The 14,169-nt window shown below is 49.9% G+C and overlaps 6 protein-coding genes across 6 annotated transcripts; 4 read left to right on the forward strand and 2 right to left on the reverse strand.

Annotated features, from left to right (window-relative positions):
• Positions 1 to 1,451: 1,451 nt before the first annotated feature.
• MRS44_017234 (uncharacterized protein) lies at positions 1,452 to 2,345 on the reverse strand (the record flags this gene model as incomplete). Its single annotated transcript, XM_046279784.2, has 2 exons — positions 1,452 to 1,958; positions 2,019 to 2,345. The coding sequence occupies 2 exons, from the start codon at positions 2,343 to 2,345 to the stop codon at positions 1,452 to 1,454; spliced, it is 834 nt and encodes a 277-aa protein (XP_046124393.2).
• A 590-nt stretch (positions 2,346 to 2,935) lies between these two features.
• On the forward strand, positions 2,936 to 3,328 carry MRS44_017235 (uncharacterized protein; the record flags this gene model as incomplete). The annotated part of the gene is made up of 1 exon (XM_065617700.1): positions 2,936 to 3,328. The coding sequence occupies one exon, from the start codon at positions 2,936 to 2,938 to the stop codon at positions 3,326 to 3,328; it is 393 nt and encodes a 130-aa protein (XP_065473772.1).
• Positions 3,329 to 5,294: 1,966 nt separating this feature from the next.
• On the forward strand, positions 5,295 to 7,015 carry MRS44_017236 (uncharacterized protein; the record flags this gene model as incomplete). Its single annotated transcript, XM_065617701.1, has 5 exons — positions 5,295 to 5,356; positions 5,475 to 5,869; positions 6,006 to 6,118; positions 6,182 to 6,558; positions 6,604 to 7,015. The coding sequence occupies 5 exons, from the start codon at positions 5,295 to 5,297 to the stop codon at positions 7,013 to 7,015; spliced, it is 1,359 nt and encodes a 452-aa protein (XP_065473773.1).
• A 1,668-nt stretch (positions 7,016 to 8,683) lies between these two features.
• Positions 8,684 to 9,538, forward strand: MRS44_017237 (uncharacterized protein; the record flags this gene model as incomplete). The annotated part of the gene is made up of 1 exon (XM_046270232.2): positions 8,684 to 9,538. One exon carries the CDS (start codon positions 8,684 to 8,686, stop codon positions 9,536 to 9,538), a length of 855 nt encoding a protein of 284 aa, XP_046127140.2.
• A 326-nt stretch (positions 9,539 to 9,864) lies between these two features.
• MRS44_017238 (uncharacterized protein) lies at positions 9,865 to 11,463 on the reverse strand (the record flags this gene model as incomplete). The annotated part of the gene is made up of 2 exons (XM_065617702.1): positions 9,865 to 11,295; positions 11,350 to 11,463. The coding sequence occupies 2 exons, from the start codon at positions 11,461 to 11,463 to the stop codon at positions 9,865 to 9,867; spliced, it is 1,545 nt and encodes a 514-aa protein (XP_065473774.1).
• A 911-nt stretch (positions 11,464 to 12,374) lies between these two features.
• MRS44_017239 (uncharacterized protein) lies at positions 12,375 to 12,833 on the forward strand (the record flags this gene model as incomplete). Its single annotated transcript, XM_065617703.1, has 1 exon — positions 12,375 to 12,833. One exon carries the CDS (start codon positions 12,375 to 12,377, stop codon positions 12,831 to 12,833), a length of 459 nt encoding a protein of 152 aa, XP_065473775.1.
• Between the last annotated feature and the right edge of the window lie 1,336 nt (positions 12,834 to 14,169).

Consider the following 14,169-nt stretch of genomic DNA (forward strand, 5'->3'; position numbering starts at 1 on the left):
CATCCAGTACCGGTAGCATGTCTCACTGAGGCACAATAGAACCTGGTGGTGATATGCGATAACCTTTTTAGGGGAAGAGTACGGTGTCTGAACGGTAGGTTAATCGATTCCACAGACTTGACACGAAGCATCATGGGCGGTTCAAGCCATAACAGTGGCGGATATCTGAGAAGTACTCGACATCACAGGAAGTTGCAGACAGCGTGTTGCACCTATTGGTTTCCTGCCCTCCTCCAAAACAGGCGATAAGTTGCATCTGGCCTGATATTATGCCCTTGCTGGCCGGCAGGAACTACGAGTTGTTGGCTAGATTGAGGTTAGTGACACCATTCACGCAGCAATTGGCTTGCTTTGTGACATGTCCCTAGTGTGTACACCACATGGGTGCATGCCAAGTGTGCAGTGGTGTTTTAGGAGGTAAGGATCCGCAGACTCATCTATCTTGACCAAGGATTGGACTAGGATATCCAAGGCTGCGGTTGCAGCACAGGAATGTGGCTTGATACTCCCCATCGCCAAGTGTGTTGGGACAAGCCTGCCAATGCCACGGGTGGTTTTTATATTCGAGTGGGATAGTATGCCGACAGTGAAGGGCGAGACGCCTTGTTGGATGCCTTACAGGACAAGATGTAATAAAGGTTAACCCATTGTAAAATCCAAAAGCAATATCGTGCATTGAGTGGCTGACCCACGTCGCCAACAAGGCTTCTGCAGGGTCCAGGGTATCACCCGGTGGTGTAACCGAAGATCACTGTGTGCCAGCTCATGCAATAAGACTGCGAGAAGTGACGTATCCGATGTTGACGCGGTGATCAAACCTGCATACGTCCCTACTTCATTTGCTCTTTAGTTCTGTTCTCAACCGTTGAGAGTCAATAAATCCCAGGTGGCAGGTCGGAGGCTACTGCTGCTAATAACAGCTTCAGTTTCGAAAGTGGAGGAGGAAAGGGAGGTATCGACAAAGGGTAAGAGTCTCCCTTTGCAATAGAGTCGAACCTCTTATCGTTCTTATCTGCTCGTCGTCTTGCAGTGCTTAACATATACCCATGCCAAGAATTTCCCCGCTTCTCTAAATCATTGTGGAGATAAGGAGACACATTTTAAGTACCCACCCCCATTGAGCTGCCCCATGAGCCGCCGACGGTGCTTGCCACGTTCGAATACACAGCCTTGGTCGCACGGGCCTTTCTCCCGAGAGTTTAGTACTCCCAGTCACCCACAAGAAAAGACTCTGTGAAAGGCAGTCGAGACGCAAACTCCCAATAGCACGGACCTGGAGGTGGGATGATTAGGCAAGAAAAAGAAATTATTATTCAGAACGGGATGCTCCGTACCAATAAACCAATTGCACTCCCGTCACTAGTAATTATGCAATGCCATCATGTGCCCCCTCCCCCCACCTTTAGTCATGTCCTTATCATCCGTCTTCCAGCCCTGTTTTAATCCCGCCTTTATCCTTGATCGCTCCGTCCAGGCTGATCTGGCTGCCGAGATGTGGCCTCTCGCTGAGTCTCCCCCATTAACGCTTGTACAAATCGCTGAGACTCGTGGACGAGGCAGTTCTGGATGAGGGCGCAGTTGCACCCCGAATGCTGTAGAAGTTCCATCTCAAGCGTATAAATCTCAAGAGTTAGGTCTGCCACGCATGTAGAAAGATCGCGATGGATGCGCTTCAGATCCTGCTCGCTAGACTCGAGTCTTAGCAGCTCGGCCCTCTGTTTGGCTCGGAATTTATTGGCTGCGAGTCGGTTCCGTTCCCGGGCCCTTTTCATGTCGTCATTGCGCTGTTGGACTGCGTAAGCGTTGTTGCCCCTGGCACTTCTATTGCCGCGAATACTTGCATGCTGTGTCTTCTCCTTTGCCAGTGGGTCCGTGTCTGTGTCGCGAGACGAATTCCGTCGATCGGACTTACGAGATGGAAAGCCGTTAGTATCGTGATTCCGCTTTTGATGCAGTTTCTTTGGTGAACAGGGTCAGTACCAGCCATCCTAGACAGGAAGTGATTTCTCAAAACCCACGGGCTCAGAAAGCATAGAAGAAGGTGAAATCTCCGTGACGGGAATGTCGCTACTCCATAGATTGGGAGACGCGGCCATAGGGTTGTTGTCGCTCCAAATATCAGTCAATCTGGTATCGCTGCGATACATAAAGCTATTAGGAGGTGAGGGAACGGTCGGCGTGTGGACGCTGTTTGCCGTGCTAGTCTCATCTTGGGATGAACCAAATGGTCCTAGCTGGTCTATCGAGCACCATTGCTCCCATGGGAGAGGTTGAGAGATATAGGATGTCACCAAGGTCCAGTCGTCTCCCATAGGATTTAGCACGCCTAGGGCTCTGTCGTCCATGAGATGGTAGAGAGCAGGGGGTATGTTTCTGTGCAAGAGGCTAGACTTTTAGCCACGATAGTGAAACAATAGTTAATGAGAGTTGTTAACTATCTGGAGGGGTATTGTATATACCGCTAGCCTATTGTTTTACGCTAGTGACCACGGGTTTAAGTTGATGGTGGACCTATAGTAGAAGCCTGTGATGATTGGAGATGGAAGAAGATACTGTGCCAACTCTCAGAAGTCATTGCAGACGAAATGTCCTGCACTATATAACCTGAATAGACGCAAAGCGTCGAGCAACCAATGGCTGAGCTCCTTGGGATTGCGGAGGCGCATCAACGACCTCCGAGGGAAGGCTGAGACAAAATTGAGGATGTTAGGGCACGTGGACTAGAAGAGCCTTGTCTCAGCCCGTCGAAGCGAAAAGGTGTGTTGGTGATTATTAAGGGTCTAAGTTGTGTGTGGCTGTGAGGAGCACGGCTTACTATATGATGTCTATACCCTAGATCTCTCTATCGGGGTTGATGACTCTATCACAGGACACTCGTTGCACTCGTTGCACGCGAAAGGAGAGGTTGGCACTGCCGTGAGCGTTGCATCGCAAGATGGACGCGACCCTCGAGGAGATCTTTGTCGAGACTGGGGATTCAGTGGCTGCGACGCGTCGCTCGCCGACAGCCGTGAAACCGACCGCGAAAGCCCAGAAAAATGTGCAGGCAGCCGCAAGCAAGGCCGAAACGCAAAAGTATGATGCTGTAGAGCAAATAGAAGCAGGTGATAACAACCGTGGTAATGCAGTCGGAGGATCGCAGGCCATGGAGAGCGCGGGGAGCGGCAACGAGTCGCTGATCCAGACGATGCTCCGTACGATGCTCCGGGAAACATCAAGTCATCTCATGAGCGAGCAGAAGCAGATGCTGGAGAGGCTCTGGGATGCGTTGCTTGAGAACCAGCAAAAGGCGACGAAGGTGATGAGTGAGCAGCTGGAGATGATCTGACACCTCCAGCAGGAAATTCATACGGTCAGGGCCGAGGCAGCTAAAGGCCGGAAAAAGATAGAAGAGTTTAGGCGCATGCACGAACAGATGTCTGACCAGCTCAGGGCAATGCGAGAAGAGACAGCTAAACAGCTTAGATAGATGCGAGAACAGGAAGCGGAAGATCCGAAACAACTGCGCAAGTAGATAACTGAGCAGATAAACGAGCAGCTTGGGCAGGCACGACCATAACCAGCAGAAGAAATGGGACAGCTACGAGAGCAACTAGAGGTGGTGACCAAAAGCGTCACGGCCAACAGTGCCCAAGCAAGTCCTTAACCATCATATGCAGATATGGCGCGCACGTCCCCGACAAGCCAACCAAGCAACGTTCAAAGCCTATCATCTATGCGAACAACACCGTCCGCGTTCAGCGATACGTAGTGCTATACCATCGACATGTCGAGGGTGAACGAGGAGGACAGAGGCAAGGCCCAGGCCGGGGGAGTTCGACAAGCCATTAAAGAGGAAATGCGGTCCAAAGAGCGCCAACATGGCGATACGCCGCGGTGGTGAGAGACATACGCAACGCGGACCGCATCAAAGTAATCTATAGGGACGAAGCCGAAATGCAACTTATCAAGCAAACCGCACAGAAAACCGCAATCAAGGGCGCGAGAGTGCTGAGGGACCAACTCTTCCCAGTCAAGGTAGACGGCGCAAATCGTACGGCAGTGCTGGACTCGAATGACGATATACTCCCCGGATCAATGGAGGCTCTGTGTAAGGAAAACGAAGTGATAATAGCCAAGATCCATTAGCTTAGCAACAAGGAGAACGGCAAGACGTATGGGTCAATGGTGATCTACGTAACGAAAGGAGTAGATGCGAAGCGACTCCTAAAGGAGAGGTGGTTTCACCTGGCGGGAGAGTCAGCCAGCACCAACATCTTTGAACCGCGTCAAGGACCAGTTCAGTGCTATAAGTGCTGGAACATCGGCCACAAAGCATTTGCATGCAAGAAGGAGCAGGCATGCGGAAGGTTTGCGCAGCAAGGATACTAGCATAGGCAATGCCAGGTAGCAGAACCGTCATGTGCTACCTGTGGAGGGCCTCACGAAGCCTTCAGCCGAAACTTCCGGGCACGAGAGGCACAGGGTGATGCATACTAAACTGCAAATATTCCAACTCAACGTACGGAAGAGAGATATGGTCCAGCTAAGCATGATAAACGACCCAGACCTTCAGCAATACGCAGTGCTGGCCGTTGCCGAACCATACGCACGAACCATGAAAGGTGCGGTGGTAACGATACCAAACAGCCATAGCAGCTAGACCAAGATAATACTAACGCAGATGCATAATGCGCAGTGGCCGATCCGTAGCATGATATAGATCCGACGAGACATAGAGGCGGAACAGATCCTGATACTATCAGCAGACCTAAAGGGGGCGGTGCTGCGACTCCCCGATAGGGATATGCTGGTGATATCAGTATACGTGGACGGGAAAAACGAGGAGATGCTGCATATCCAAGTGACGACGTTCCGCAACGCAACAGGGAGAAGAATGGACGTGATCCTCATAGGCGACTTCAATCGTCACGACTAGCTCTGGGGAGGAGATAACGCGATAGGCAGAAGACAAGACGAGGCGGAGCCGATCATCAGTCTCATAGAGGATCACAGCTTGCTCGGCCTCCTCCCCCGGGGGGACGAAGACGTGGGAGAACTCAGAACACGCAAGCACGATAGATTTGGTGCTGGCCTCGGCCGAGTTGGCTGAGAGGGTAGTATACGGGATCCATCTGACGGAACATAGCTCAGATCACAGAGCAATTGAGACTAAGTTCGACCTAGGGGTGCCAGAAAGAAAACCCAGCGAACAACGGCTATTCAAGAACGCACCGTAGATAGCGATTAGAGAAAGAGTAGAGGAATGGCTCCGATAGCTGCCATGGGATAGCGACGTGCAAACCCAAACGGACATGCTCATGGGAGTCGTACTCGAAGCAATCAAGAAGCTCGTGCCACTAGCAAAGCCATCCCCGTATACAAAGAGGTGGTAGACAACAGACCTAACCCAGCTCCGACGGGCGTACACGTACTAGAGGAATCAGGCGAGATCGCGATGTCGAAGAGGTCAACGGTCGCCGGAACTAGAACAGAGAGCCAAAGGAAGCAGGCAAAGAATTCCATGACGCGATCAGGAGGCAGAAGAAGGCGCATTGGGACGACTTCCGCGAGGACGGAGCCAACATTTGGCAGTCAGCAAGATATCTCAAGCCGGGAGGCGATACCATAAGCGACAAGATTCTACCTCTCAAGAGGCCGGATGGAACAAAGACAAGGGATAAGGCAGACCAGGCAGAGGAGCTGCTCACTGCTATCGACACTAGGCAAGATTCTCGAGGCGGTCGTGGCGGACAGGATATCATACGCCGTCGAGACGTTCGGACTCCTACCCACAAACCACTTTGGAGCAAGAAAACGACGATCGACAGAGCAGGCACTGCTGCCCCTGCAGGAGCAGATCTACAAGGCGTGGAGAAACCGCAAGGTGGTTAGCCTCATCAGCTTCGACGTCAAAGGCGCATATAATGGCGTATTTAAGGATCGACTTTTGCAGAGACTGGAGGCCAGAGGCATACCACAGTGGTTGGTCAAATGGATCGATGCTTTCTGCTCGAATCGCACAGCAAGCATTGTGGTGAACGGCCATACATCGGAGCGACGGCAACTACCCCAAGCGGGCCTTCCGCAGGGATCACCGCTGTCACCGGTCCTGTTCCTATTCTTCAACGCAGATCTGGTACAGAGCAAAATAAACTCAACGGGCGGCTCGATGGCCTTCGTCGATGACTACTTGGCCTAGGTAACGGGGCCAACGGCGGAGACAAATAGGGCAGGCATTCAAGCCACCATAGACAGAGCACTAGACTGGGAAAGACGGAGCGGTGCAACATTCGAAGGCGATAAGAAAACCATCATACACTTCGCGCACAATGCCGAGCGCACCAGCGACACGCCATTTATGATCAAAGGGAAAGAGGTCAGACCGACACAAAGCGCCAAGATCCTGGGAGTGGTGATGGATGGGAAGCTACGGTACAAGGAACACATGGCAAGAGCAGCAGCCAAGGGCCTGTCGGCGGCCATGTGCCTGAGGAGGCTCAAGATGCTATCACCTCAGACTGCAAGGCAGCTCTTCACAGCTACGGTGGCACCAACCATGGACTATACCTCCACCGTGTGGGCGCATGCGTGCGGGATAAGAAAACTGAACTGGCTAAACAGAGCGCAGAAGGTAGGTGCCCAAGCGATCACCGGCGCCTTTCGAACGGCAGCGACGGCGGTGCTGGAAGCAGAGGCAAGTATCCCCACGATAGGGGAACGTCATACTCGAGCCGGCACTAGGCTCTGGATCAACCTGCATACCCTACCAAAGACGCACTCGCTCGCGGGTCTCAAGATATCAAACAGCCGGAGATACTTGTCTCTGAAGAAGCAGCTCGCCCTGGCACAAGAAGGGAACACAGTTGAGCGAATGGAGACAATCCAGGCATGTACACTACCACTATGGCACAGCCGCCTACCCATTGGGTACGACCTCGACCAAGATATGGCGACAGAAACCGCCAACAGGATGGAGGGCATCCTGGTGGCAACCACTGCCTCGGAGAAGGCAGGAAGGGTAGGGCTTTCGTGAGAAACCTCAACGGGAACACCTAGAGACCGTCGTCGCATTGTTGTGAGAAGAGAATTCATGAAGTCAAAGATATGCACTACCAAACTGTATTGGATGAACCCCGTCGACTTTGTTGAGATTTAGGACGTCGTGATCGTTGCGATTCGAGCAATGATGAGGTGGCAAAAAGAAAGATTAATCTATAGCTAGGTTACAAAACGATGGTAAAAGAGAACCAAGGAGGGGGCTCACATAATTCTAGCGCGGCACAAAGCCGTTCCTTTGATTAACCTGATGCCAACTCTGCATACCGGCTGCTTTATCGTCATATCGTCGTCCTTATCACAGGAAATATCGTTGACCATTAATACGACTAAAATACTCGTGCAAAATGGACTGGAAAAGAGAAACCAAAACCACGCTTGGAAGAATTTCTCTTGCCAAGAGCTGGGGCGGCCGGTTTGGGCAGGTTCGGCGTTGAAGGACTCAGGGTATATAGAGGTGCAGATAAGGACGGCAATGATGCTAAGCACCTCCAGGGAACTAATCATGCCGGCCAGCAGCCTGCGAGCCTTAGGATCACTCCCAAGAACAACCGCCACGGGTAGTTGTTCGAATGGTGTACTCACAGAAAGTTTGGTGCCTCGGAGACGCCGATCTTAGTGAATGGAATCCAAGATATCAACATGCTTATGACCCATGGCAGAGCCAGCGCCAGCGGCAGGGCTTTCTTGTTAAATAACCGTCTTAGACCCATCTCAGTTGGCACCATCGAGGCTCCTTTCTCGAGTAGAGGCTGTGTTGAGTTATCGTCGTGGTGTCCCGAGGACTGCTGAGAACTTAACGAGCTGTTTCGCCATATCGGCAGTAGAGATCTTATATCGGATGAGAGCTCCATGTTTCTATCGTGGCGTAGACGCTTGTCGCTTAGGAACATTGAGTGGTGACAGCATACATGCAGGGGCGGTGGCTATGCTGTTGACCCGTGGCGTTCGGTCTATGACGTTGTGATCTTCGCCCAACGCTCGGGTGTGTCGAGAAGATGGGGCAATGCAGCAATAGCAAACACAGCATGAAGGGTTAACCCAAGGTTTGAAAGTGAATGAAAGAAGGAGAAAGCAAAGAGCCAGGTTCTTGGGTGTCTTCCGGTTCAAAGTACGCAGCAATGATCGAACACTTTATTCGGACACGGCTCCATGCGCTCCGCTCCCGTTCGCTGTTACCATCGCCCAGCTCCACTCCATTCCTTCGTCCCCTCACCAATGGTTACAATAAACTTCAGCCCACATGAACTAGCTAGCTGCCAGTGACGGAACGTTTCTTCAAGGTTTGATTGAGGACTGGTCTAGACCTTCACGGTGACATTCTAATTTCATATTCCTCGCCTCCTCGTTACTCTGTGGCGGTTATGTGGCGGCCAATTCCACCTATCAAACGCAATTAAGTTTCTTGCGTAAACGTTGAGGTTTAACTTAGGCAATTGATAGGGACGCATCACGAATTGATAGGGGCGCATCCGCCTTAGGGACGCGCCAGGTTTGCAGCCTCTGATTCGTCAGCCACGTTTTTGTTAGTGCAGGCAGAATTCTGCCGACGCTCCCGAAGTACCTCGAGTTTGGCTCTCAATCTACCTAAATGAGCGGATGATCCACCATCAGTCTCTCAACCATCAACCGTAGGTCTTTCGTCATGCTCCAGTCTGAGTCACCTTTTAACTCAGAGAGCAATTCAAGACGTCGAACTCGAAGCCCCAGTCCTAGCTGCGAATCGCGTCCCCGAAAACGACAGCGGCAGATCCGACAAGCCAGTTTCAGCCCACCACTTCTCGCGAATAGACCTCGTTCAGCGAGCAGCAACGGAACAAGTATCGGCCAATACTACGGAGTCGGCGACGGAGATGCAATCGGAAACCTCTTCGCATCTTATCCACAGACCTTTACGACCGCTCCACGGCCCCATGGATCGCAAGGGCTTCATGAGCCACGATGGGAGCTCCGTTTTGATCACGAGCTATACCTTTCGAACGATTTCCCATCACAAGGGGGACGACGACAGCGGGTCATAATACCTATACCAGGCCCAGAAACCGACCTCCTACCTTCCTATTCTCCACCGCAATCACCACGAGAGCAGTCGTCACCCACAAGGGTCGAGTTTCAATCTGCCTTTAAGCTAGTGCGGGAAGTAATTGGGACAGACCGGAGACTGACCCTTGAACTTGCCCGGTCGTACGAACGAGTACGCCAATGGCGAGAGAGATGGGGTTGGTCACCACTCAATTCAGATGCGCTCGAATCCCCTCCTCCCTACTCACCGCCTCGAGAGCTGTCCAGCCAGCCACCATCCCCTCAAGAGATCAGATCTTCTCCTCTTCGGATTTCCTCATCCCCCGCCCCAGACGCGATCCCGAATCCACCGATCCCAGGCCACCCATTCCCAACAATCGAAGCCCTCCTCGAGTCAGTCAACGCCTTCGCGAAGGCTAACGTACTCCACAAGCGAGCCGACCGCACAAGCGAGCCGATCACTATACTGTACAGCTAAAAATAGCAATATCAGATTTTCTAAAATAAGCTATATAATTATTAAAAATATAAAAAATAATTTTTAGATATCTTATTAAAAAAGTCATGAGACAGTATTTTTTCCAGATTTTTAATTAATTTATCAAGCTTTCTATTTATAAAAATCAGAAAAAACACGGTGTGAATAAGGTTCCTAGCGCGCTAATAAATATGAATTTTTAGGATTTTTTTTCTATATAACGTACTCCACAAGCGAGCCGACCGCACAAGCGAAGCGATCAAAAATCATAACCATCAATAAAAATCATCAAATAAAAACACAACAAAGCCTCTGATTAATTAAAATCAATCATTATACTCTTCTCCAGACATCGCAACAACTATCTGACATGTTCTTGCGTTATGACCCGTCTTGCCGCATGTTCCACAACGCCTTTCCTTCGATCGCGCCGACTCTCCTTGACCACTACTTCTCGACGATTCGGCCACTCCCTGCGTATCAACAGCTACCTGATCAATTGCTTCCCTACCCTCATCTACAGTCATCTTCCCTCTATTTTGCAGGCGGGTTCTTTTTGCTCTGCGCCGCTTGCTAAGGGCCTCATTTGACTGTCGAAGGATCTGGTTCTCAGACTTTAATAATGCCATCTGATGCATTATTGCCTTCGTTCCCTTAGAAAATGACTCAAGTGCCTTAAGAATAGATGCCGGGGAGCTGCTCTGGTGCCTTCTAATTCGTCTTTTGACGTATTCAGACTGAGAGCCAGCCTCAAGGACGGTCTTTGGCGTCTTTGAGACCCAAGGGTTGGGGAGGCTCGCTTCCTCCTCAACAGGTGTTGGAGTCCGTAGCTGCACATCAAGCTTTGATATGACACTTTCCGGGTCTAAAGGAACAAGCCCGGCTCCTCTAAAACCCCCCTTGATATTGCTTTCTGTCATAGCGGCTTCGTGGGCAGCATAAAAGGCCGGAAAGAAGTCAGTCTTGGAAATGTGGGTTATAGAGCATCTTATTAGATGCTCTATTTGCAGACCGTAGGCCTTTTTGAGCGGTCCAAAGCACCCGACGTCAAGAGGCTGGAGCAGATGAGATGAATGAGGCGGCATACAAAGCGTGATAATGTTGTTTTCCTCGCAATATGTCTCGAAGTCAGTCGAGTGGTGGCTTTCGTGGCCATCGAGGATCAGAAGACGATAGCCACCGGTTGATCGGGCCTTTGTGTGCCGATCAAAGTGCTTTAGCCACTCAAGGCCCGTCTCGTTGTCGGTCCAGCCATTTTTAGTCGTGGCAATAGCCCAATCGCCCGGGAGGTTGCTTTCTTGGTACCAACTGGCGAGGTGATATTGGCCCGCAACCACGATGAACGGCTGGATCGCCCAGCCTTCCGCATTGATCGCCTGGATGACTGTAACCCATTCCCGGTTTCCAGGCTGGACTGATTTCGGTCTTCCACGCCTTTCCGCGCCTGTGACAACCATTCCGCTTGCGATCAGGCCCATTATAAAGCCAGTCTCATCAAAGTTGTAGATATCAGCTAGGTTGATGCCATATTTCGCGATTGTGTTCTTCACGAGCGCAAACCATTCGCGAATAAGGGTCGGATCTTCGCATTTAGCTCTCTGATAATCGTATTTACGATTAAAACGCGTCTTGAGCTCTTGGTGTCGCTTGACAAAGTTAGAAGCCCAGTTCTTTCCGACAGGTGATGCATCGCGGTCGGCGAGCAGTCGGTTGGCCATTTCTTCTACACCGCGGAGTCGGGGGAAACCCGCGCGAATCTAGGTCGAGAATATACTGAACAATGATCTGTTCCTCTAGATCAGACAGTTTACGTGAGTTCGGTATGATATCGCATCGAGCAGGAATGCCGTTAAGTCGACCATGAAGAGTAGTATAACGGACATTATAGATCCTTGCAGCGGGCCGGATACGTAGTTTTGGGTCATTTTGAAGGGCTTGAAGAGCAAGAATGATATTTGCCTCATTATTTAATTGTGACATATTTCGTGGTTGAGAAATAATTGATCAAATGAAAAGAGGAGAGGTTGAGGGATTTTTGATCGCTTCGCTTGTGCGGTCGGCTCGCTTGTGGAGTACGTTATATTAATTGTCACCTTCTTTAAAAAGTCTAAACTGCAGTTGGCTCGATTGAGAGAGGCACAAAAGGCAGCTTGGGGCCACCATAAGGCGTTTTTATCTGCGTGGGTCTTTAAGTTTTTCTGACTCCTAGCTATAACTAACCGCTCGCTTTAGTGTAATCACACGCTGGGGCAGTCAGTTCAATGCTTTGCAGTCAGTTTTACGCTGTAAAGAGCCTCTCTAAACATACGCTCGCCGTCCTGACGTGAGGGCAGAGGTAGCCTCCGGCTCTCTCGAGCTTCTTCCAAAGGTGCTGGAGTCTGTCAATAACCCTCACTTCTGGATACGCCTAGAGACTGTTTTGGCTATAATTAAGCCTGTCAGCAGTCGTCAGCGTGCCTCAGAAGCTGATCGGGCTCATATCGGCCATGTGATTCCTCGTTGGCTAGAGATTAAAGCAGAATGGAAAACACTTGACGAATCTCAGCAACATCAAGATGTGAATTTCAGCGACCTGTATTCTGTATGGTTAAACCGTATGGATAAACAGACATATGATATTCATTATGCGGGATTTGCATTACGGCCTGACACAGTCGGGACTAAGCTTGAAGAACAGCAGATGATGAAAGTGCTGCGGTTCTTTAAGTCAGCAGTTAATCCTGCTGACTACCTTCATATTGTTCGAGAATTTAACCACTTCCGAGCACAATCGGGGGGCTAGTTTGCTGCCGGGGGCTTAGTCTATTCAAAAGAATAGACGCCATTAGATGCTTGGATGCTTCTTGATAACCAGGGCAGCAAGCTGGCTGCACTTGCAGTCCGAATCTTTGGAACCATAGCCAATTCAGTTCCCTCAGAGAGATCATTCTCGGCGGTTAACTTCCTCCACAGCAAGGCACGCAACAGGCTCACACCAGCCAACGCTGACAAGTTGGCCTTCATCTACATGAACGAACGGGTGCTAGAGAGGATAACGCAGTCTCAGAATCAACCTCTTGATCATCGCAATGAGATTGATTCTACAGTGGTTAGCTGGGAAGATTTGACAGAAGACGGCTGGCTTACTCTCGACGATACGTATATGGAAATCCATTGCGCATCAAGTCTGGAAGTTGACGCTGTTATCGGCGAGTTCACTCACCAACCCGCCTCCGACGGAGAGGAGACGATTGTGGGAAAATTTGAGGTCCAAGATGGGTCAGAGAGTGAAGGAACGGGGGAAAAATTGACCTAATTTGGCTTGGTTATTTGTATTATATGACCCTTGGGCACCTTCATATATGGGTAGTTATATTGCAATAAAAAGCGCGCTTTTTATTCGGAATAAAAAACTGCTTCAATATAATAAAAAGCAGTTTAATACACATGTGTATTAAACACGTGTCCATCCCTACTGCTGAGATGTTGGTATTCGTAGACGGAGTCATTGTAAGCGAGAATGGTCACAATTCCGAATGTTGCAGGTAGCAACACGTGGCTACGTCAGGCAACACGAGACGCGATACGCGAAGGTCGGGAGTGGGTCAACCTGTCATGGATTGCCAGCCGTGATTGGTCAGTACTTTTATCCAAATGAATCCAGATATCCAAATAAATTGACCCCTGCGATTTGATTTGATTTGAATTCGTTCCGATTTGATTTGATTTGATTTGATTTGGATTTATTTGAATTTATTTGAACTCATTTATTTGTTGACAAGCCTGAATCTAATGATTGGGTTATCGCAACAACCCGTAATGGCCGGACTGACAACGAAATCGGTCACCAATGGATCAATCATCTTGATCAGCACACAAAGAATGGCTCCAATAGTCAGTGTCGCCTTTTGATCCTTGATGATCACGAAAGACACCGCTTGGCCGCATTCGAGTTGTACTGAAAGGACCACGACATTATAATAATCTGCATGCAGACATATCTATCTCATATTCTTCAACCACTTGACTTTGCATGCTTTGGGCCGCCTTGAAAAGCCTATGGTTGGCAAATGGAGATTTCATTAGAAGCCGAGTGACTGATGTCACTAGGCTCGACTTCCTTCCTAGTTTCATGACATCAAGTTACAATGGCAGCATACAACACCACAGGAGAAGGAGGAAGGTTTCAACGCCCTGGAATTGTACCTTTTGGCACAGAAAGTGTCTTGCTGTACCTCCATCGTCAGCTGTGGTCTCCAACGCGTAGACAAGGAAGTCCGGAGCTACCACTCTGGGAACTAAAGGACCCCAAACCTAGCAGAAGCAACTTCAGTCTTTTATCAAGACAATCAACATATCGAAATAACTCCTTCAACCTCTATTTTTGTGTACCTCAAACGGGTGGTCTACATAGGAAGGTTTGACTGTGATATGAAACCCGTTGTTACCATTAGGCGTGTCAGGTAATTAGTCGAGGTTGAGTCTAAACACCTTGTCCTAGGCATTAGGCTGTTCAGCACCAGAACAAAATGCGGCATACTAACGCGCTCTGTAAAACATACTATCGATGCGACAGCATGCAATCCAAAAACTCGCAGAGAGTGTAGCGCCTCGATACGTTAAATTATTATAGCTTATATAGCTACCGTAGT

Source organism: Fusarium solani (assembly GCF_023522795.1).
Source record: "Fusarium solani strain SB1 chromosome Unknown bctg00000013, whole genome shotgun sequence".
Lineage (NCBI taxonomy): Eukaryota > Fungi > Ascomycota > Sordariomycetes > Hypocreales > Nectriaceae > Fusarium > Fusarium solani.